Source organism: Panthera leo, chromosome B2 (assembly GCF_018350215.1).
Source record: "Panthera leo isolate Ple1 chromosome B2, P.leo_Ple1_pat1.1, whole genome shotgun sequence".
NCBI classification, from domain to species: domain Eukaryota; kingdom Metazoa; phylum Chordata; class Mammalia; order Carnivora; family Felidae; genus Panthera; species Panthera leo.
In genome coordinates, this window is record NC_056683.1 from 143260336 (window position 1) to 143283658 (window position 23323).

General features: G+C 52.2%; 1 protein-coding gene across 2 annotated transcripts in view; it reads left to right on the top strand.

The window, feature by feature from the left end:
- The window catches only part of IGF2R (insulin like growth factor 2 receptor), a 103824-nt gene that overhangs the window by 42538 nt on the left and 37963 nt on the right, over positions 1–23323 (top strand). For both annotated transcript variants that reach the window (XM_042940224.1, XM_042940225.1), the window contains exons 8-20: positions 1972–2134; positions 2310–2484; positions 3316–3419; positions 8898–9062; positions 11734–11874; positions 13385–13525; positions 14862–14999; positions 16121–16268; positions 16781–16958; positions 17605–17720; positions 18201–18369; positions 19609–19788; positions 22528–22629. In XM_042940224.1, the coding sequence (XP_042796158.1) occupies positions 1972–2134; positions 2310–2484; positions 3316–3419; positions 8898–9062; positions 11734–11874; positions 13385–13525; positions 14862–14999; positions 16121–16268; positions 16781–16958; positions 17605–17720; positions 18201–18369; positions 19609–19788; positions 22528–22629 (1920 nt within the window). The remainder of the gene's footprint in view (positions 1–1971; positions 2135–2309; positions 2485–3315; positions 3420–8897; positions 9063–11733; positions 11875–13384; positions 13526–14861; positions 15000–16120; positions 16269–16780; positions 16959–17604; positions 17721–18200; positions 18370–19608; positions 19789–22527; positions 22630–23323) is intronic.

A 23323-nucleotide genomic window follows, 5' to 3' on the forward strand; every position in this document is an offset into this window, starting at 1 on the left:
CCTTCCGTCCCCTCCTCCCCCACTCTCACGCGGCCGATGACCCCATCATCCGGTCCTCAATTCTGGCACACTCGTAAACTCCTTGAGGGTAGGGCCCGCGTCTGCTTGTCCTTGGGCCCGTGCCCGGTGGCGTTGCACGCGTCCGTTGCCGTTCAAGTGTCCTAGCAGGTGCGGGGTGCTGATGGAGGGAGATAGCCCCCGGGGAGGAAGGGTAGGGCTTTCCTCTCATTTATTTCTGTCTCCTCATAATAGAATGAAGGGGGAGGAGCTGAATTCTTTTGCGAGGGAACCGTGCTCCCCCCGCCCCACAAACGAACGTGGAATTTGGTCTGGTTTCGGGCTGGCAGCCGGCCCGTTTTGTGTGTGTGGGATTTGGAGACAAAAGTGGAGTCCGGGCCAGCTTTCCATTTTGTGTCCCCAGACTTCCAGGGCCACGTGGTGTCAGCTTGGGAGAGCCCTGCCTGGCCGGCAGCGGACCTTGGTGCTGGAGGCGAACGCTGGGGAATAGTCTGTGTGCTTTCCACTGGCGCCTGCGGGTGTGGAGTGGTACCTAAGCTGGCAGGGGTCTTCGTGGGTCCCCTGCCTGCTGGGGCTTTCAGTGAGAAACGGTTCCCTCCACCATAACGAAGGGAATCGGGAGTGTCCCTCCTTTCTTCTCCGTGGATACGGATACGTGCCTCCATGGATACGAGGCACTCCGTGGCCTTCGGAAAGGAGGCCAGTTTGTTATTAGTGGAGGGAGAGTCCGTTCCCAGCTGCACCGTTCACCGCGCAGAACCGGGTGACATTTGACACCTTTGCTCTCGAAGGTCTCTTTAAGTGTTTACGCAGGCTCACGGAATGTACCTAGGAGCTGGACTTTTAGTAAATGTTCACCCTGTCCTATGGATCTTTAAAAAAAAAAAAAAGCTTTACTGAGTTTGCTTCGCATAAAATTAACCTGTTTCAAGGACAGCGTAACGGCTATTAGCACATTAACAGAACAGTGCAGTCTCTGGCACAGGGGAACGTGAGGACATCTCCGTCGTCCCAGAAGAAAGCCTGGGCCTGGCGGGTGTTCGGTCCCCATCCCTCCCCCAGCCCTGGCAGCTGCTAGTCGACTTTCTGCCTCCGTGATTGGCCCTTTCTGCGCCTGTCCGATGCGCGAACCTTGCACGCTGGGGCCTTTTGCGTCCGTCTTCGTTCACTTAGCCCTCGGCACCCCGTCACGAGTGTCCGGCTTCCCCAGGCCAGCCGGTGGGAGCCTCGATTTTGAGTCAGACAGACAGAGCTGGACTCACAGCTCTCCGCGTCTGATGGAGTTGCGACCCGCGTGTGTAGCCCCAGCCCTTCGCGCGGTGCCTGGCACGTGACAGGCGCTCGGGAAATGTTCGTGGGGCGGTGTGGCCTGGAAGGAGCGTGGCAGCCTTCCGCGTCACTCCAAAGAGAGCGGCTGAGGTTACGCTTGTGAAAGCAGCTCTTGGGCTGCAAAGTGGCAGACGTCAGGCTTGTGGGGGGTGGTGCCCTGGCTTCCCCCTGGGGACGGGAGCCGACTCGTGTGCAGGTGAGGTATGCCCAAGACCACTTTGACAACCTGAGGGCAGGGGTCACGGATCGTCTGCCCAGACACGCGCATACACGGCGGTTTCCGCTCAGCTCGGGGGTTCCTCTGGCCTGCTCCTTTCAGCTCCGATCGAGAGGAGCGAACAGACCGCGTGCCTTTGCAAGTCACGGCCGCCTGTGGAGGTTGTGGCTGTCAGGCGACCTTGAGTTCAGGGTGGTCGCAGTGGCCGAACCTTGAGCGTGGCTCTGAGAAGGGCAAGAATGGTCGCAGGTAGACAGTTATTACTCGCCAAGTGATCGAACTGTTCGGAAACAGTAGCAGAAGAATGTAGAAACTCAATACCATAACATACCTTTGGGTTTTTGAGAAGCATAGAAAGTCGACATGTAAAAACGTTAATTTTGCTCTTTTCAAACCGTTCCTGATAGGGCACCATTCCCAAGCTCACGGCAAAATCCAATTGCCGCTACGAAGTCGAGTGGGTCACTGAGTACGCATGCCACAGAGATTATCTGGAAAGCAGAACGTGTTCTCTGAGCAGCGAGCAGCACGAGGTCACCGTCGACCTCCAGCCACTCAGACAGGACAGAGGTGAGGGTGCTCTGAAGAGAAGCTGGAGGGGGACCGTGAGCCAAGCGGCCGGGGTAGCCTCCGCCGCTGGGGTGGGTGTGTGAGGAAGGGGTGAGGCCTGCCTCGGGTAGTGCCCCCGCTTTCTGGCACCTGCTCACGTAACCGCGTCTCTCCTCCTCTCGTCCCCTTTCCTTAGCTTCATCCTCCTCTTACTACACTTCCGACGGAAAGGAATATATGTTTTACTTGAACGTCTGTGGAGAAGTTGAATTGTCTTTCTGTAGTAAGAAAGAAGCTGCCGTTTGCCAAGTGAAAAAGTCCGAATCCACTCAAGTCAAAGTAGCAGGAAAATACCAGAATCAGACCCTCCGGTGTGTAAACAGCCTTCACGTCATTTTCGAGTGCATTGTGTCTGTTCTTGTGAGACCGAGCTGACTCGCCTTATCTTCTTCCTCCTTCCATTTTCTGTAAAGTACACACAGGCCCGTTAAGCCAGCGTTCCTTCCCGTTTGACTTAGGAGAGCTGCCATTTGTCAGCGATCCTGGCTTTCCAATAAGGCCGTTTCTGTTAACACTGTTCGATTTATCGTCTGTTGTTTGTAAGGGACCACCCTGTCGGAGAGGCATTGAATTCGGTTACCGTTGCTCTGGCCTTTGCATTTTACAACGCGTGTTTCTGAGGAGTTCTGATTTTTCTCTGGCAGCTCGAGAATCTGTAATGCCGTTAGCATTAGTAAAAGTTTGAAACCACTAAGAAAATGCATTCAGTACGATTCCCGTGGCCCTTAACTTGGTAGTTACCTTCACAAAAGCATTACGAAAATGTAGCTCTCTGCAAAGAAGTATGGTCAAGGATCCCTCAGGTAAGACTGTGCCGTGGCAGTCGCTAGACAAACCGCGTGCTCCTCGGGCCTTATTTATTTTGTACAAAATCCGAAACAAGAGTGGAAGAGTTTTCATGCTCACAGCAAAACCTTCAGTGCTTTCTTCCAGCCAGCTATTACTTTGAAGTAAGAGGACAGGCCCATACATTTGGAACTCATTTCCTTTAGATGTTTTTTTCCCAGCTGCCCGGAGAGCTGGCTGTTCTGTCAGGACTGATTTGTTGATGGTATGCAGAAGGCTTAACGTGGAAACGTGTAACAATTCAGGTTTCTTTCTTGGTTCTACCAAACCTGTGTGTGTTTGTCGCAAACCTCTAGATACTCCGATGGAGACCTCACCTTGATATATTTTGGAGGCGACGAATGCAGCTCAGGCTTCCAGCGGATGACTGTCATAAACTTTGAGTGCAATAAAACTGCAGGTGAGTGCCGGGGGCGGGGGCAGGGGCGGGGGGTCGTCCTTGCTCGTCGTAGTGCCTGGGACGTAAGTGTTCTTGGGAGCCGAATGCCGAACGGACCAGCCAGGCGTTCTCCTTCGGACGTGGCCACCGCTGGTCCCCAGACTGGGGTTTTCTGTTGTAGCAGGCAGGAGTACCCCTTCCATCCCATGCCGCCAGTGACACACACATCCTGTTTCCATTTTCCTCTGCTCTCTGTTTGTTTTGGGAATGGGCCCAGCACGGGGCTTGCCGGGAAGGCGTTTCTGTCCTGACTTCTGGCTCGCACCGAAGCGTGTGCAGGTCTGGCAGGGGTGGGTCTGCTCACCACCCTCGGGGGGTTGTCACAAAGAGCTCTTCTCTTGGGAAGTAAGATTCAAGACGACCCTTTCTGCAAATAGTGGCTCTGCGGTAGAGGCTGGATGCGGGGGTGGCGAAAGGTCCCAGGGCGAGTTTAAACAGAATGTCTGGTTTTCCTGAGAGGTTAGGATGAGCTTTCTTGAAGTCACAATGGCACTGGCATTTCAAAACGTGCTACTGTCGTTTTTTTTTTTTTAATTAAAAAAAATGTTATTTTCCATTTTTTAAAAACGTTTATTTTGGAGAGAGCGAGTGAGAGCAAGAGAGCGTGCCCACACAAGTGGGAGAGGGACAGAGAGGGGACAGAGGATCCGGAACAGACTCCGCGCTGACAGCAGCAAGCCTGATGTGGGGCTCGAACTCATGAACCGCGAGATCATGACTTGAGCTGAAGTCAGATGCTCAACCAACCGAACCACCCAGGAGCCCCCCAAAATGTGCCTATTTTTGACAGAGAGGGTGCGCACAAGGGAGGGGCAGAGAGAGAAGGGAACAGGGGATCCAAAATGGGCTCTGCACTGACAGCAGAGAGCCTGATGTGGGGCTCGAACTCACAAACTGTGAGATCATGACACGAGCTGACGCCAGATGCTTAACTGACTGAGCCACTGAGGCGCCCCTCTGCTGTCTATATCTTGGAGATCTTGGACATGGTTTGCATCTGTAGGGAGGTGATGGGATGCCATCACCATCGAAGAGCCGTCCTATCCATTGACCTCCGGGCTGTGACCCAGGTGCACGCAGGCAGACTGAGCCCCCGCACAGAGCTCTCATTCTGGACCTGGCCTGGTTCCAGTCGGCTTACAGCCGCAGAAGCTCTCGAGGCTGTTCCACCCCCAAGGGTCTTTCTGGCTCTTTGTTCTGTTTGTTTTGTGTGTTTCTATGGCAGAGTTGTGACCGTTGGTCACGAGGCAGGCTCCTGTGTGATTCAGCAAGGGCTCTGAGAGAGGCAGCTGTGCCCGACATAAATTGTGCTCCAGAAGCTCGTGTCCGCAATGGTGACGGAGGTCGGCGGGGGGACTGTGATCGGCACCAGGCTCTCGCAGGCCGCCGCGGGCGCAACGGAGAGGGAGCCCGGGGTAGAGCAGATGGGAAGGCTTCAAATCAAAGTGCCACCCTGTCCCCTCGCCGCGAACTCTCTTGTCTTCCCGCGCCCCTCGGTCTTGCCCAGGAATCTCTTTGCTGTCCCTTTTGAGAACTTCCATATTCAAGTGGATTTGTTCAACAAACGTTTCGTCCTTATCATATGTCTAGACCCCGCGAGGCCTGCGGTGCCGTGATGGCCACACATTTGCCTGGCGTTGAGGCTGGAAATGCAGCGGGAGCGAGCACGGTGCCCGTGGTACAGGTCGTGTAGGCTGGACCTGGGCCGCGTGCACGCACTGTGCCCGGGACCTCGTCAGAGCGGCCTGGGGTGCGGGCAGCTGTGAGGATCAGGGCGGTTAGGGAAAGAGGAGGCACTGCCTGGTGAGCCCCATAGGGTGCGCAGGAGGAGTCAGCCGGGCGCAGCAGTAGGGTGGCCGTGGGGACCAGAGGGAGAGGGAGCAGCTCTGCTGAGGGCTGGATGTGGGCAGGTGTAAGCAGGTCAGAGCTGCCTCCTCAGAACACCGCTACAGATGACCCCAGAGAGGAGAGTGAGAAGCTCATATGTCCTGCAGAGGAGCTGGGTTTTCTCCGGAAGTCAGCGTGGAGTCCCAAGGACTGGAGGTGGGGGGTGGACGAGCCTGGTTTGGGCGTGGCCTGCGGGTACGTCTCCCGTGTGGTTTGAATGCCCCGCTGCTCTTGCCGGATTCCCGACTTCCTTCCATCGTCCTCACCTCTCCCCAGATTCCCGTCTTTCTTCCGTCGTCTTTACCTCTTCCAAGCTCTTAGGACCTGTCTCTGAAGTCCAGCCCTTCTTACTCTGTGTCCCAGGGCCTGGAAACACATCCTGTTTCTTCCTCCGTGTCCCCAGGCCCGCAGGCCTCCAGGGCACCCGCCCTCCCCTGGCTGGCCGACTCCAGTAGTCCCAGCCTCCCTCTGACCTTGTTCTGTTCTGGGCTTTTTATAAACGACTTGGCTGAGATCTTTATGCACGCACTGATGTCACTTGGGCGTGCTGGGAGGATAGAGTCGTGATCTGAAAAGATCCCAGCAGGTGAGGAGGATATTGAGAAGGGCACGTAGTCTGGAGCTGCTGGGGAGGGACTCGTGCCCGAGCGCCAGTGCCCCAATGAGTCGGGCTCGAAAAGAATACTAGTGGCCATTTTCTCCTCTTCTGTCTTTTTCTTCTATTTTCTTCACTTCCAAGTGTGAAAGTAGAAAGAATATTGCAGTGAGAACTCATACAGTTGCCACTTTTTATTGAACAGTTGCTAATATTTTGCCAAATTTGCTTTGTGCGTTGCTGATGGATCCTAGCATGCCACCCACCGCCCTCCCTTCGCGTGACCTCAGAGCCTTTATCAGAGCCGACAGGGTCGACGTAGATGCCCTGATGCCCAAAACCCAGTGTCTTACGAGCCTGTGTTGGTTAGGCTGGTGGTGGAAAGACCAGAGGGGGAGACGCCAGATGTTTTGTGAGGGGTTTGGAGTCTGTTCTCGTGCTGGAGTTGGATTATAAAGTATTTCCGATTCCTTTCAGCTCTGTGATTCGGTTCTTCAAACTTCAGAGCAAACTGTGGACTGTATGGTTACTTCGTTATTGCTTCATTCAAATTTAAATGTAGAGTTTTCAGAGAAAAAGTCCTTTGTGGATTTTATTTGGATAAATGTCACGTCATTTTTGCATGTGAATGGGTGTTAATTGGTTATGTCTTACAATGTGGTTTATGGTTTAACTGGGATCTCCAAGACTCATTTATGCTCATGACACATGGGTGCATAAATGTATTCTTTTACCCTCTATCTGTGTACACTCATACACACCCATACACACAACCATTTGTTTTAGTAACTTACGTCTCGTTTGCTGCAGTGTGCTCCTTATTATCAGGGATCTTGTCAGGTAAGAACATTAAATCTTTTTTTTCGAAGGGCAGTATCTTGGAATAGCGACTCACGAATTTCACTGACTCATTACAGTAAAGGTGTATTTTCTTCCGTTCAGAGCAGGTCATCGGAGGGGCTGGATGTGGGACTCTGCTCCACACGGTCGTCTTGTGTCTCCCGTCTGGTTGTTGCTGTCCGTACACTTGGCCTTGAAGGACTCTTCAAGGGGAATGGGAGCAGCATTTGTTATGGGCCAGAACTAAGTGGCATGGCCCGACCTCAGAAGCAAGGGGGGGCTGGGAAACGTAGCTCAGTTGTGCACCTGGGAGGAAAATTAAGCCAGTTTGGTGAGCAGGTAGCTTTGTCTTTGCGATAGTGTGATGAGAAATGGTGCTGCAGGCAGAGAACAACTCGGCACCGCTGGAGAAATGCACTTGCCCTTGAGCTGGGGAGTCGCAGCTTACTATTCTTCCGAAATTCACTGAGTGATAAGAATACAGGTACGATGCAGGCCGGTGGTCGTGTAAAACTGGCTCTCCCTCGTTACTAGTAAGTTTCAGAGGCAGAACCAGCTCCAGAGTGGGGATGGATACCGGAACCATCCCTGGTATTATTTAACGGTTTGTAAACTTACCTGGGAAAAGAGAAATGTGGGAAACACGAGTCTTTTCCAGACAGTGAGATACAAATCCCGTAGGAGTAAGCTGTGCGGCAGTCATGTGGGTGGGGTGAAGAGACAAAGGAGTTTCACTGCTGGGTGGGCCGCACAATGGAGGGAGGGAGGGAGGGCAGCGCGGTGCTGACTAGAGGGGGTGGGCTCCTCCTCGTCGAAAGGGAAGCTGGGAGCGCCGCTGCTTAAAAAGAACGGCTTAAAGTGTGTACGTTTCAAAGAGAAGGAAAAAAAAACCCACAGGAGTGTGGGGAAGTATTGCCTTGTGGTTATGGTTATGAGCCTGGCTCTGGGGCCAGACTGTCTGGGTTTGAATCCTGGCTCCTCTGCTTTCTAGCTATGAAACCATAGGCAAGTTATTTAGCCCCCCTTAACCTGTAGAAATGGGGCTACAACTGTACCTGTGCCACAGGGTTTCAGGATTAAACATGCCGACGTATATAAAGTACTTGACCCGGAACTTGTTTTCTGCAGCCATCCCCCCGTAGCACTTAAACGCTCAGTGCCTGTCTCAGATTGTGCTCAGTACAGGTTAGCTGTTCCTGCTGGTATTATAATTATAATGTTTATAATAGTGAAGATTTAAGAGAAATTGCAATCAAAACATCATTTGCCCTTGGTACAAAATATTATTTCCCTTTCCTTTAGAACATTGTGCACTTCAGGGCACCCCAAACCTCAAGAAAGGCACATCATGTAGGAGGTCCAGAGGAAGATTATTAAACCATCAAGGGGTGGAAAACGGAGCTCTGTGCCAGCGGTTGACCAGCCTGGAAAGGCGAGGGGATAGTATTTCTAGTAAGGGAAAAATTACCAAAGTTCACCGAATCCCAGGCTACGTGGATCAGAGAAGTGGCCCACGGAGAGCTGGCTTTCAGACCGGAGCTGACCTGTCGGAGCTCCCTGGAGCTGTGGGGACCAGAGCACCGGTTAGGGTAGGGTGTTGGAGGCATACACATGTGATGGGGGCCTGAGGGCCGAGGATACTGGGGTGTCTGGACGCGTGCCTCTGAGCTGTGAGGCTGCGTAGGCCTCGCACGCTTCCGTGGGGCGGCTGTCCGTTGTGACTCTTTCCTTTCGGTCTAGGGCTGGATCGCAGGAAACTCCCCCTGCCCGAAACCACATCAGAAACCCAGTGGTGCTCGTAGAGCCCGCAGGATGTTCATGAGCCCTTTGGGGGCTGACCACAGTCCGTGTGCAGCAAGCCCTGCCTGGTGGCTTACACGGTCCTCATCAGCACCCCTTTCATGTCCTTGGTGAATGTGCTGTCAACAGCCTACTGGCCTGTTGAGGGGTTGATGATGGAAACTCCAGAGAAGCCTCTTGAATCTCCGGCGCCTCTGATGTCTGGGCTTGGGGACTGGAGTTTAACTGCCCAGCTGGTGCTGGTGTCCTTGTCGGCTGACATCCCTAGGTTTTGGTCACGTAATCGAGTGGCTTTCCTTCCTTCTCCAATGGCACAGGTAATGACGGGAAAGGAGAGCCCATCTTCACTGGGGAGGTAGACTGCACCTACTTCTTCACGTGGGACACCAAGTACGCCTGCATCAAGGAGAAGGAGGACCTCCTCTGCAGTGTGACCGAGGACAAGAAGCGCTATGACCTGTCTGCGCTGGCTCGGCACTCAGGTAGGTGTCCCGTGCGCCCTGGAGGCCAGTCCGCGCGCTGGCGGGGGCGTTCTCTCGTCTCTTAACCGTGAACGCATTCCGAGAGGCCCCTACTGTTTTCTTCAGCGGTCAACTAATCGTATCCTGGCCTTTCTCCCCTTCTCGCGCAGCAGCACGAATTGTTAGACGTGACGCTGAACGAATGAGGAGGCAGACGATCTCAGCTCGAGGTTGGCATTGCTCCTCCAGTTGGGAGAGTTGAGGCAGAACTGCCAAGGGCCGGGCCTTGTGCTTTGTGATTAGAACGTCTTTTATTTTAGATCTCTATTCTTGTTGCTAAGGAAGTAGATGTTGAAACTTGCCATCTCACGTGCACGCGTCTGTGCGTGTGGTGCTGGACGTTAATGCAATGCAGTGATGCTCTCATAGCAGATGCACACTGTGTTCACGCAGAACAAGTACAAGGTTGTGTGTCGATTATGTCTCTGGAAAAAAAAAATAAAAGCAGAATTTAGAGTCTTAAGGCAGCCTTCAAGTAGGTAGTGTTTCCGCCTCGCACCTGGACTGTCGGGCTTGCGGGCTTGAACACCGCGTGTGAGGGCCGGTGGGGCCGGGGTCAGCTGTACTTTGACCATGCTTTCCTGTCTCTAAAGTGGGGTCAGCAATCCCCATCCACCCTCAGATTCTCTTGTAAGGCTGAAGGGAGAAAGGGTGCGGGAGCCTTTGGATGCCATGTCTCTTGCTCCATCAGTGTGATGAGCTTTGTCACCGAGGCCTGGCTTCACCGTAGACACCGGCCAAGATGGGTGTTATGAGTCTGCACAGCAGGTGGTGTTGAGCGTTGGTTACGTGGCAGGTGCCAGACAGGGTCCTGGGGTCACAGGAGCAAACCTGGTGAGCATGCCCCAGGCCTGCCCCAGGCCTTCTAACTTCCCATAACTTCCCAGAGGGCCGGGAGATTGAGGACTAAGAATGGGGGTTCCCATCAGGGAGACGGAATCCAGTGGGGACATTTTTAGTTTTACCCTTTTAGCAGCCCTGGAATTCAGTATCTGTAGAAGCGAACAGCATAGAGAGAATACCTAACGGAGAGAGAACGGCTCGCCTCAAGTCCCAGAATCGCCCATGCAGTAGGAGCGATGACTCATGTGTTCTGAGTCCCCATCTGGTTTGGGCAGTGTAATATTAGAAAAAGGGATTCCTCTCTTGTGGAGTGCTGGAGAGCTTCTTTTTGAACACGAGATGTCTATAAACGTTCAGTGTCGGCGCGTTTGCCTCGGAAGCAAATGTCCTTTGTGCGTTAGTAGCTCGGCACCCGTTAAGCTGGGAAGGGTGCCATGGGGAAGTTCTGGTGCGTGTGTGTTCGGGAAGAGACAGGCTTTGTGCGGTGGAAGGAGAGCATCCAGCTGTGTGTACGTGAGCGATTTGCCTGCCTCCTCGGGCCTCACTTGTGTTGCGGTAAACTGAGCGGTGCTGTTAGATCCCTCTGTTCAGCCTTGTTGTTGTGTGCGGGATGCACATGGGGCCAGGGGCCTGTGCGGGACGCAGAGATACGTGCACTCTGTCCCCCAGGGTGGGCCGCCACGCGGGCTCTCCTGGGACACGGGTATTTCTGGGAGTTCGTGCAGACCGCTAAGGATTGCCTCGAGCAAGAGCTGAGCTCCTTCCTTGCCGGCTTCAAACTGTCCTCCCGTCTTCTGGCTTGTCAGCCCACTTCGCTCCCTGTGTCCTTGTCCTCATTTGTGTTTGTGCAAGCATCTGTGGGTTCTTCTGGGTTGTCGACAGCGGCACATAGAGCTTCAGAGTAACTGTGTTACTTCCGACGGGCGGCGGGCTTCCCCCTCTGAACCCTGGTTCTGTATGCCCTTCACACGCAGCTCTCCTTCCCCCCTTCGGCGGCTGTTCTGGGAACACCGTCGGTTTGTGGTCTTGCTCTCAGCACTCACGTGTGCTCCCTCGACCTTCCGTGGAGTCCTGATCCTGCTCATAAAGGAGCGCATCACGAGCTGTTTGAGCTCAGGGACCTCGGTGTCCTGTGATCTCCCAGAAGGCAAGCATGCCCCACGCTCGGTCTGCTGGTGTGGGAGACATGGCAGCTTTCTTGAGCCTTCCTGGGGGTCGGAGGAGGGCGCGTTACCAGTGGCATGGCGTTCTGCCTTCCAAGGCACGGTCTGCCGTCCTGATTTGCTTTTTTGTGTGTGTGTGTGTGTGTGTGTGTGTGTGTGTGTGTTTATTTTTGAGAGAGAGGGAGAGGGAGACAGACCAGAATGTGAGTTGGGGAGGGACAGAGCGAGAGGGAGACACAGAATCCGAAACAGGCTCCAGGCTCTGAGCTATCACCACAGAGCTTGATGCGGGGCTTGAACCCACAAAACCTGAGATCACGACCTGAGCCAAAGTCGGATGCCCAACCGACTGAGCCACCCAGGCGCCCCTGCTCTTCCGTTTCTGATTTCACACTCTCTGCCTACTTCTGTTGAGCCTGCTCTTCCGAGGAGGTTTGTTTCCGTCACATTAAGTGAGAAGCCTGAGAATCTCGGTGAGTCTCTGTGTCTCCGTCTGCCCGCGTCCAGAAACGTGAGTTTCATGTCCGGTGAGCTTTGGGCCTTTTCCTTTGGCTTAATCACCATTTACGGTGTGACTTTTAGCCTTTGGCTAAAAGCAGATTCTTTTTTTTCTTTTTAAATTACAGAACTGGAACGGAATTGGGAAGCCGTGGATGGCAGCCAGAGAGAAACAGACAAGAAGCATTTCTTCATTAACATCTGCCACAAAGTGCTGCAGGAAGGCCAGGCCAGAGGCTGTCCCGAGGACGCGGCCGTGTGCTCTGTGGGTGAGTGTGCCCAGAGCAGGGGTCGCGGTGGCGGTTTCCCTGCAGGCGTGTGGAGCTCGGCGGCATCCAGTTCGGAGCCAGTTAGGAAATCTTCCTGTGGTTTATGCACATCTCCTCTGTCTCAGTTCAGCGTCCACAGGGTGATAAAGAAAAAGAGGTGATGATTCAAATGTAGGTAACTGCTCGTTGTGCTCTGGCAGCTATAGCACTTCCGTGTCCTGACGTCGGCCAGAGCCTCCTGATGTCGGCTGACACCATAGCCGGGAACAGAAGGAACCACGCTGGGAGTTACTAGATTATCTCTTCACTTTGCAGCTTGAAGAGTAACCTTGCCAGTACTTGTGTAAAACTGATTTTGAGGCTGTTTTTTTTTATTTAACAGCTTGACTGCCTGTAATTGTTAATAAGTTAGGCCTTAAGGCAAGCGAGCTCTCATCGTTCTCTTCATATGAGTACTTGTATCCCCGAGGGTTCTTTCTGCAGTAGTTTTGTTGGTCCTCCGGCTTTCCCGAGGAGACCTCTCAGTGTGATACAGATCTGCAGCATGTTCGTTGTCCCTTAAGACTCGCCCCGAAGATGAGAGGCAGGGAGAGGGATCAAAATCTGTTTCTTTTTTTTTTTTTTTTTTTTTTTTTTTTTTTTTTTTAAAACTTTTTTTTTTTAACGTTTATTTATTTTTGAGACAGAGAGAGACAGAGCATGAACGGGGGAGGGGCAGAGAGAGAGGGAGACACAGAATCTGAAACAGGCTCCAGGCTCTGAGCTGTCAGCACAGAGCCCGACGCGGGGCTCGAACTCACGGACCGTGAGATCATGACCTGAGCCGAAGTCGGACGCCCAACCAACTGAGCCACCCAGGTGCCCCCAAAATCTGTTTCTAACCTTAGACAAGGAATTGTGAACTCAGGTCGGGTGTTCGGGATTGCCCCAGTTTCCAGAATTGGTGATGTGTCCTTGGGAGCAGGTCCGGGTGTGCCCCTGCCACTGTTTAAGAAGGACGGGGGACAATTTCAATGCTTCCTAGTCAAAGTCAACTGAACCAGGAATGAAATAGTCCCCTGCCTGGCTTGCTGAGCGGGTTCAGTTAGTTTCCGCTTTGGTCATGGGACAGACTCTAGTCTCTTGGCTGTGCTTCCAAAAGGCCTTGTGTCTCGGGGGGAGCCGAGGCCCTGAAAATAGGGGAACGGTGTTGCTTCATTGGATGGTGTGACACGAGAGCTTGCTGTCCTCCTTGCCTGCCCCTGGAGGACATTGTTTATCGTTGCTGCGCTTTTCCTACTCAGCCCGGAGGTGGCCTTGGCATCTCCCGTGTGGCTGCCATTGCCTGGCCAAACCAGTCACTCAAGAAAAACCCACCGACCATGGGGCCGGGTTATGCGGTTGGGGAATGGACCACGGCGCACCTGCTGGTGGTTCCTGGCTGATTTTTATATACCTCTTCATCGGCATCATTATCATTTTTAATCACGTGTCCTGTTTTTGTTTTTTTTTTCCCGTTTCTCTTTTCCAGATAAGAGTGGATTTAAAAATCTAGGCAAATTTATTTCTTCTCCCACAAAAGAGAAAGGAAACATTCAACTCTCGTATTCAGACGGTGATGATTGTGGCCATAAGAAAATAACAACCAACATAACACTTGTGTGCAAGCCAGGTAAAACATTTTAAAAAATGGGAAAAGGCGGGATGTTTTAGTGGCTTTTGCCACAGGTGTGCCTGCGTTCTTTCTCTTGGGCCGCTGCCAAGAGGGGAGGTAGAAAGGGGTTGTGCTGAGCGTTTCAGGTTCTAGAACCTCTAGTGGTGGTGTCTTGGATTTGATCCCCCACCCCCACCCCAAACCAGTCCAGAGATGGAGAAACCATATGGTGTCGAGAGAGTTGTGTTGCAGTGTTCCAAATGAGTTACGGGTCTCGGCTCAGCTTCCTCTTCCTGAGGACTGATACCGAGAGTCGCCATGCTGGCTGTTGACCTTCTTCCAAAGGTGGGGGACCGTACGCGGTTTAAAAGTGTTGTCCAGGATCTCACATCTAAACACAATGCTCTCCGCCCGCCTGTATTTATAGGTTTACATTGTTTTTACGGGGTCAAAGCTATATGTAGTCACGCGTTTTTGGAAAGTGTTCCTCAAAACATGTATTTTGTGAATGCTCTTCTGTGTCTTACAGTTTATATTACTAATTTTTAGGGACTCCCTCGTTGATAATGGTTTGGTCTTACTATTTTTAAGCATTTCCCCTATTGTTGGGTTAATTGCATGTTTCCAGTGTGGGTGATGGTGCTGTTGCGTATCCCTGTCTACCTCCTGCTGCAATATTTTCTTTGGATAAGTGCCCAGCTGTGGGATAAGGTCAAGGGCTAGGGCTATTTTTTGGTTTTGAGTGTTTTTTAAATTGTGGTAGAATATACATAATGTGAAATTTAGCATTTTTAAGAAACTGTAGTAAAATACATGATGTGAAATTCAACTTTTTTAAAGTTTAAAAAAAATTTTTTAACGTTTATTTATTTTTTGAGAGAGAGAGAGAGTGCGTGAGCACGTGTGAGTGGGGGAGGGGCAGAGAGAGAGAGAGAGACACAGAATCTGAAGCAGGCTCCAGGCTCTAAGCTGTCAGCACAGAGCCTGACGCGGGGCTCGAACTCATGAGCTGTGAGAGCATGACCTGAGCTGAAGTCGGACGCTGAACCAATGGAGCCGCCCAGGCGCCCGTTAACGTTTATTAAAGTGTATAGTCCAGGGGCATGGAGGACATTCAGGGTTGTGCAGCCATCACCATTGTCCGTCTCCAGAACGTTCTCATCTTCTTGAGTGGACTCTGCCCCTGCTGGACACTAATGCCCCCCCTCCTGCCCCAGCCCTCGGTAACCCCCCTCTTTCTGCCTCTGTAGGTTTGATTGCTCTCAGGACCTCAAGGAAGCAGAATCACGGTGTTTGTGGGACTGTTTTTAGACTAGGAATGATTAGCGATCTCATTCTTCTTCCTCGTTGACAGGTGATCTAGAAAGCGCTCCGGTGTTGACAACCTCTGGGGATGGTGGCTGCTTCTATGGGTTTGAGTGGCACACAGCTGCTGCCTGTGTACTGTCCAAGACAGAGGGCGAGAACTGCACGGTCTTTGATTCCCAGGCAGGTGCGTGTGCCCACGTAATACCTTTGGTGCTTTGGTGCCTCCTGGAACTGCTCAGGGTTTGTTTGTTTTTTAACTTAAATATTTTCTTTTTTTTAAAGTTTATTTTTGAGAGAGAGAGAGAGAGAGAGAGAGAGTGAGTGGAGGAGGGGCAGAGAGAGGAAGACGCAGAATCTGAAGCAGGCTCCGGGCTCTGAGCTGTCAGCACAGAGCCCGACGCGGGGCTCGAACTCACAGACCGTGAGATCATGACCTGAGCCGAAGTCGGATGCTCAACCGACTGAGCCACCCAGGCGCCCCTTCCTTAAATATTTTCTAGGAAAGTTTTAGAGATAACCTGCTTCAGGATTACATTAATGCAAAAATTTTGAAAATTGGACATTTGAGGTTGAGATCGTAAAAAACCTACCTCTTAAATTATGGTGCAGGTAGGTTTGCTGAATGCAAAACTTGAAGATCCCAAGAAAAGAACCGTGTTTGTGAAGGCTTTTTGCAGAAGTTTAGTGACCCAGAAACCTACCTTAGACTTCTCAAGAAGGTCACGCTGTGTTGTGGTCATACAGCTTTGAACACACTGGTGGTTTATTCCGCCAGCATTTGAGGCCAGCCAGGGGCTTCAAATTGGGTTTTTAGGTTAATGCAGTAAAAGGGGCTTGGTGGTGGTGAATCCACGTGCAGGGGAAATGTCCGTAGGTGCAGCTCTGGTGGCCTGGAGGGGAAGGCATCTTTTCTGCCATTTTGCATCTCCCTGCCCTCATCAGATGGTTCCTGGGGAGACTTTCTTTGAAGCTGCGGGCTTGGGGCCCAACTTGGGTGGGCCTGTGGTCCAACTGACCTTCTTTTTTTTTTTTTTAATTTTTTTTTTTTAATGTTTATTTATTTTTGAGACAGAGGGAGAGTGCGAGCAGGGGAGGGGCAGAGAGAGAGGGAGACACAGAATCTGAAACAGGCTCCAGGCTCTGAGCTGTCAGCACAGAGGGGCTCAAACCCACGAACCGTGAGATCATGACCTGAGCCGAAGTCGAACGCTTAACCGACTGAGCCACCCAGGCGCCCCCCAGCTGACCTTCTTGACTGTAGTCCAACTGACCTTACATATTGGCATTGTTTTTACTCTTCCTTAGGGTTTTCTTTTGATTTATCACCTCTCACAAAGAAAAATGGTGCCTATAAAGTTGAGACCGAGAAGTACGACTTTTACATAAATGTTTGTGGTGCGGTGTCTGTGAGTTTCTGCCAGCCGGACTCCGGAGCCTGTCAAGTTTCAAAAAGGCAAGTGTAACTATTTTTAGTTACGGGTTTTCCTTAGGTATCTTGCGCTAACAAATATTCAGGGACAGGTGTGTTCTCTACTGACATCATTGCTTTGCAAGGAACAGTAAACACTGAGAAGCCCTGGCCTAAAAACCTAAACACCAGAGGATGCTAGGAGGTTGAGATCCTGGATAAGGAGGAGCAGGCCACACCCTTGGAATTTACATAATTCCTTCTGAGTCGCTTGCATTTCTGGGTTGTGAGATAGTTAGCACACGGTTCTCCGTTGGGTGTGGTATTGGTTCAGGTGAGGCGTCGTACGTTAAACCAAGCGTGCTGAGCATGGCCCTGGGTCCTGGCGTGGGGGTGGGGCTGCCCTCTGCCCCACCGCAGACCCTGGTGATCTGCAGCCCTGGAGTATGGACATTGCCCCCACCACACTGCTCGGTGGCCGTTTCGCCCGTGTTCCAGCACTGCAGTGCTTCTGGCCTTGGTATCCTTTCTGAGAGACGTTTGTTTGCTTGTTTTAGTGATAACAAGGCTTGGAACTTGGGACTGAGTAATGCTAAACTTTCCTATTACAACGGGATGATCCAGTTGAACTACAGGGACGGCACGCCCTATAACAACGAAAAGCATACACCGAGAGCCACGTTGATCACCTTCCTTTGTGACCGGGACGTGGGAGTCGGTCTCCCCGAGTATCAGGTAGGAACTGTGCGGTGTGTGGGCGTCCATTGCTGAGGAGAGCCGAGAGGGAGAGAGTGGCAGTCCCGTCGAGGTGGGGGAAAGGAAGACGGTGGGTGGGACAGGGCTGCTGACTTTCCTGGAGTGGGATGAGGCTCTAACCACAGGTGAGGTGTGAGCTCTGGGCTTTCCTGGGGATAAACCATCACGTCGTCTGGCTCCCTGATGCCTACACAGGAGCCTATTGTGGGCCCTTTATTTAGACGCAGAGCTATTATTAGTCTGGTGTCCTGGCCAAATCATCATCTCCTGTGATTTTAATTAATCCTTTTAGATTTGCCAGGGTACGTAGGCAGTATTCATTTTCTGAGCTGTTTATTCGTTCAGTGGGCTGTGTACCTCAATGGTAACCCACCACCCGGTTGGCTTTGGGGATAAAACTCGTATCAAAAATCAGCCCTCAGTGCCACTTAGCAGAGGGTAGATTTCCATCTTAATTTATTCCTGGGAGATCTTCATGTCAATAAGACAGACGTAGACGGACAAAGTAGACCGTCTTTCCTATAGTTCTTACCGACGGAAAATGCTCGTCATTTTGTAAATGCTGGCTTTAATAACATTACCTTTTTTCTTTGCCATCCCGTGTCTCTCCCTGTCATGTGACCAGGAGGAAGACAACTCTACCTACAACTTCCGGTGGTACACCAGTTACGCCTGCCCGGAAGAGCCCCTGGAGTGTGTGGTCACCGACCCCTCTACGCTGGAGCAGTATGATCTCTCCAGGTGAGGCCAGGGTCAGCCCGGCCTTGGCCTTGACCCCAGCCCGGGTCGCGCGTAGTGCTAAGCTGGCTTAGGCTTTGCTGGTGAGCACGTAGCTGAGTTGGTAACGGGGAGTCAAGTAGGTTGTGGGGGTGCAGGACCAAGATGGAGAGTCTTAAACAGAAGGAATTCTAACAGTGGTGTGGTAGGCTTTGTGACATCCACTGCTCCTTGCCACAGCAAAGCCTCAGTCTTCAGCTGCATGGTTTGAAACAGGGATTGTCAGTACAGAGGTGCGGGGGAGGGGGGCAGTGCACGGTCTGCTGAATACTGACTTCAGTGAAAGTCGAGATACTCGTGGGTGTTATGAGTCACGGTGAGCTAAATTCCATAGTTTGAATGGCAGGGCATGTTTCATTCTGTGTGTCCTCAACCACTTAGAAATGAATTGTCAGGCTGAAATCCATTAGCATTAAAAGCGTGCATTTTGCTTTGAAATTTTAGCCTAGCAAAATCCGAAGGTGGTCGTGGAGGAAACTGGTACGCCATGGACAATGCGGGCGAGCGCAGCACGTGGCGGAAATACTACATCAATGTGTGTCGACCCCTGAACCCGGTGCCGGGCTGTGATCGATATGCGTCGGCGTGCCAGATGAAATACAAGAACGATCAGGTGAGCCTGCCCTCCCCAGGAGTCTCGTTTTCCCCGCCGCCCCCAGCACATGACTCAGTGGGCGGAGGTGGTTATTTTGGGACTTCCAGATCAAAGTAGGCCTGGCTGCTGAAGTGAAGCCCTGTGAGCAGGAGTGGGGCCCCAGCATAAACTCATCCGCCGCCCCCCCCCCCCCCCCACTGACGTGGTCGTGCTTGAGTCATTGTTCAGATTTAGAACTGCACGAAATGCCCAGTGCTGGTGACCTCTGATCTCCGTACAGGGCAGAGGACGCTCCTAATGGTATGTCCAGCCTGGGTTCAAAAGTGTCTTTGAGGCCAGTAGATGTCTGTAAAGAATAGTTTTGCTTCCAAAAGCTCACGAGGGGGAAGCCGGCTTGCGAGAGCTGCCGTGGCCGCACAGATCCACGCGTGAGCTCTCACTTGAAGCGCCAGGCTGTGCTGCATCATCGATTGAATGCAGTTACTGCCAGAGTTTCAGTACGTTTCCCTGTGCTCCTTGGACATGGCGAATCTTGAAATAAAGATGTACGTGTGCTTCCTTAAAAATAGCACGTCGGGAATGGGCTTTTCCTGGCACATGTTACATGGCCGCTTGGAGGGGTTTTCCAGGAAGCTGGTGAGCGCACTCTGGTGGTCGAGAGTGAAGTTCCCTGCTGTGTTCACACGTGTGCATATGTGTGTGTGCGCTTTGTTGGAGCAGTGACTTCAGGGGATAGTCGGTCCTCCTCGTTCGCGGGTTCTGTATTTGAGATTCACTCACTTGCCGGCACGGATTTGTGGCCCACACTCAAATCTGGCCGTGCTTCTGGTCATCCATGGACATGTCCACCGTCTCCTGTTGGCTCTCCTGCTGAGACAACAGTGGAGCGGAGACACGAGGGGCGGGGGCTGGTGGGAAGGGCAGCGCCAGAAGCTCCTGGTTCTGGGCCAGGGGGACAAGGGTTGAGTCCTGCCTTGGATGCCTGTTAGCCGGGCAGCCTCGGACAAGTCACTTAGCACGTCTGAACCTCCTTTCCCTTTTTTGTAAAATAAGGAAAATAAAACCTGCCAGCATGAGTTGTTGTCAGGATTTGAGATCATCATCTCTCTGGGATATGTGTATGTAAAGGTACGTGATCCCTTTGGAATGATGGTTCAGCGTCTGTGGTGACTTTACAGACACGAGAATCACATGTACCAGTAGTGAAGTCCTGTGTTCTCTTTGGAGGGAAAACCCAATAGACACATTTGTTTGCAGGGTTCCTTTTCTGAGACTGTCTCCATCAGCAACTTGGGGGTCGCAAAAACGGGTCCCATGGTGGAGGACAGCGGCAGCCTCCTTTTAGAGTACGTGAACGGCTCAGCGTGCACCACCAGCGACGGGAGGCTCACCACGTACACCACCAGGATCCATCTCGTCTGTTCCAGGGGCAGCCTGGTAAGGTGCTGTGCGTTGCCCACGACCTTGGTTCCTTTGGGTCTTTTGTGACTGAGAACCAGCTGACGTGTCTCTTGTGGAGATGAGCGAGTCTCGAGTGGAGTTTTCTCTCAGGCTTGTGTGGACTCCATTCTGTCCCTTACTTCTTGTCAGCTGGTGATCTGAGAATCCTGGCGGCAGAAAGGGTCTTTGAGACAATTTCACCCAAACCCCAGCATTCATAGATGAGGAAGCTGGGGCACGATGCCGCTCTGATTCACGGATAAATGATGAAGATTATATGTGTGAAACGTGGGCAATCAAGGATAAAAAATTAAGGCTAGGAAGTAGAGAAAGTGATAGAGATTGCTTTTGGCCCTGAGTTCCTTAGGGTAGAATAGAAGAGAAACCCCAAATAAAGATGCTTATGTACCGTCCCAATTGTTTTTCTAAAAAAAAAAAAAAAAGGTAAAAATGTATAACATAATTGGGGCGCCTGGGTGGCTCAGTCAGTGGAGCGTCTGACTTCGGCTCAGGTTCAAGAGTTCGAGCCCTGCATCAGGCTCCATGCTCACAGCTTGGAGCCTGCAGCCTGCTTTGGATTCTGTGTCTCCCTCTCTCTCTGCCTCTCCCCCACTCATGCTCTCGCTCTGTCTTAAAAATAAAGATGAACATTAAAAAAAAATTAAAGCATATAACGTAAAAGGTACCATTGAAACCATCTTTAGGTATACTTTAGGTGTATCTTTAGGTATACAGTTCAGTGGCATTGGATACATGCACGATGTTGTGCACCATTCCTGGCACTCCTTTCCGGAACGTGGCTATCCCAAATCCAATTGCTTTTTTTCCTGGAGTTTTACATTTGTATCCGGGTCACGTGTTTTTTGAGTAATTATTCAAAGTCTCAGGTGAATGCACAGTGGAGGTGATAGAATTCACGTTTGTGATCAAATAACTTAAAGGGTCAGGTATACATTTTAAGGGTCCGTTCCAGCTTCCTGTAGTTTCTTTGGAACGAACGGCAAAATGTGTTCAATCCTCAGCAGTCTGTTGGACTTTGTCACATACATTCCAGTTGCCTCGCAGACCCCAAGTTCTCAGTGTCATTTGCCAACACGTGATTTTTTCCGAGAGACGGTTTCTTCAGAGGTCAAGGAGGGGTCTCTGATAAGGGGATGAAATCCCTAGCTGGACGAGCATGGGCCCACGTCGTACAAGGTGTTCCATGACTGAACTGTAAGCGTGCTCCTTGAGTAGCCCGGGGATGGGTTGGCTGTTTCCTTCCTCAGTCTCAGGAAGAACTCCTGGCTGCCCAGCCCAGCCCTCGCCACCTCCTGGGCATGTCTGTGTCCCCTCCTTGGAGCCTTGCCCACCTCCCCTTCTCACTGCAGTTTCTTGTTCCCACGGAGATACTGGACTGTTCCAGGAGGTTCTCTGGGATCCTTAGTTTTTCAGCTTCGCTGTGACACCTCATGCGGGCAGCGTTCTGCAGTCTTCAGAGCAGCTTCGCATCATCACTGTATCTCTGAGTACTTGTGTGGGGCTTGGTACGCACCGTGGGCCCCAGAGACCATGAACGGAGGTCGTGTCGCAGAGTTCTGCAAGCCACAGAACTTTCAGAACTTTCACCGTTAAAGCAGCACCTTTTCACGACCACAGTGTGGGGCAGAAGGCACAGATTTTTTTTTTTTTTTTTAAGGATTTTTAAAACTTCATTTATTTTGAGAGAGGGGGCGGGGCAGGGAGAGAATCCCAAGCAAGCTCCACACTGTCAGCACAGAGCCTGAGGCGGGGCTCGAACCCACGAACTGTGAGATCGAGAGTCAGACGCTTAACGCCTGAGCCACCCAGGCGCCCCAGGACAGATGTGTTTTTATCTTACTGTTAGAGATGCTGAGGCTGAGGGGGGCGGGGAGGGGGGGAGGGACTTCCAGGCCAGAGGGTGCTTGGTGGGTAAGGTGTGGGCTCGCGGTCAGGTGCCCAATGTGTCCTCCTGTGAGCCTGGGCAGGTGTCCTGACTCTGTGCCTCTGCTCACCTGTGTATAGATGGTAGGTGATTACAGAACCTGGTTCCCAGGTCATTATGAGGCTGGGTTGAGAAATGCTAATAAAACAGCACAGTGGTAAATGCTCTCTCAGCACAAGCTGCTGTTCCCTGTAACGAGGCAGAGCTCCCACAGGAGGCGGTGCGGCGCACGTTTGGGCAACATTTCACTGAGACACACCCGGACAGTGCACACATTGTAAGTTACCGGCAGCTGGTGAACCCTCACGCGTTGAGCAGGACTTTGCAGCCAGACCCCACACGGTGGCCGTGCTCACAGCGCCCGCGAGGCTCCCTGTGACCCTTCCAGGCTCCTCTGTACCCTCGGTCCCCAGTTCCGAGCTTCTGTCAGTAAAATCTCCCACGCCGGGGTCTTTTGTGTCTTTCTTACGTTCCGTACTCTTGGTGTGGAGTGTTTTTCAACAGCGTGGACTTAAACCCAGATCTGGACCCCAATTCTGCCATTCACTGCCACGTGACCTCGGGTAAACTTCTTGACATCTGAGCACGAGAGGTAGTATGTCCTTAGTGGGAATAATAGGACATGAAATTGTAATTAGGGAGTGTGCACTGAGCACCTAGTCTGTCACTGACGCGTAATTAAACTAAGTTCAGTAGACTTCAGCTCTTTGTGTGTGCTAGGCTAGTAGTCCCTTGGTGAGATCGAGTTCCATCTCCTTATACTGACTGTCATTCTGCATTTAACCTTTCAGAATACCCACCCCATCTTTTCTCTAAGTTGGGAGTGTGTGGTTAGTTTCCTGTGGAACACAGAGGCCGCCTGTCCCATCCAAATCATGACAGACACAGAACAGGTATGCGTGCTGTCCCGGGTCGTCTCGCTGCGCTGCTCCTGGATATGCCCACCCCGGTGCCCCCGCTCTGCGCCCACCCCTTCCCTCGCGCTTCCAAACCTGTTCCTGGCTTCTCCATTTCCCGCGCCTTGGCATCAGGCATCTGGGTGTCCCCCCGCACTGCTTTCCCCGAGACCCCGGCTCGCAGATGCTGGGCTGAGAACCAGACCCTGGGCTTTACTCCCCGATTACTATAGATTCCTTCCTTTTTCTCCATTGCCCTGTCCCTTCTGTGTTGTGGTGGCACCCTAGCAGGCTCTGGGGATTCTCCATCACCGTAGAGATGTGGGGGGTTGTCAGTTGTCACTGCAGCACCTAAAACGTTCCAGTGCCCCGTCATCTGCGGGATCTGGCCTGTCTGTTTCAATGTGAGGCTCACGGTTTTCAAGCTCCGATCCCGGCCCTGTTACTGCTGTTGCTTCTGCGTGCCTATTGCCGTTGTGGCTTATCCTGCTCTTTGGCCTTGGCCTGTGTTCTTGCCCTCGGGTGCACCCCCCCCCCCCCCCCCCCCCCCCCCCCCCCCCCACAGAGCAGAGCCGTGAGCTGGTGACCTGTCATTTTCACGGCGCTGGCTGTGTTCCTTGTGCTCAGACTTCCTCCTTTCCCTCCCCTTCTAAAAGCTCTGCTTTCACAGTAGAGCCCAGGCCCACCTAAA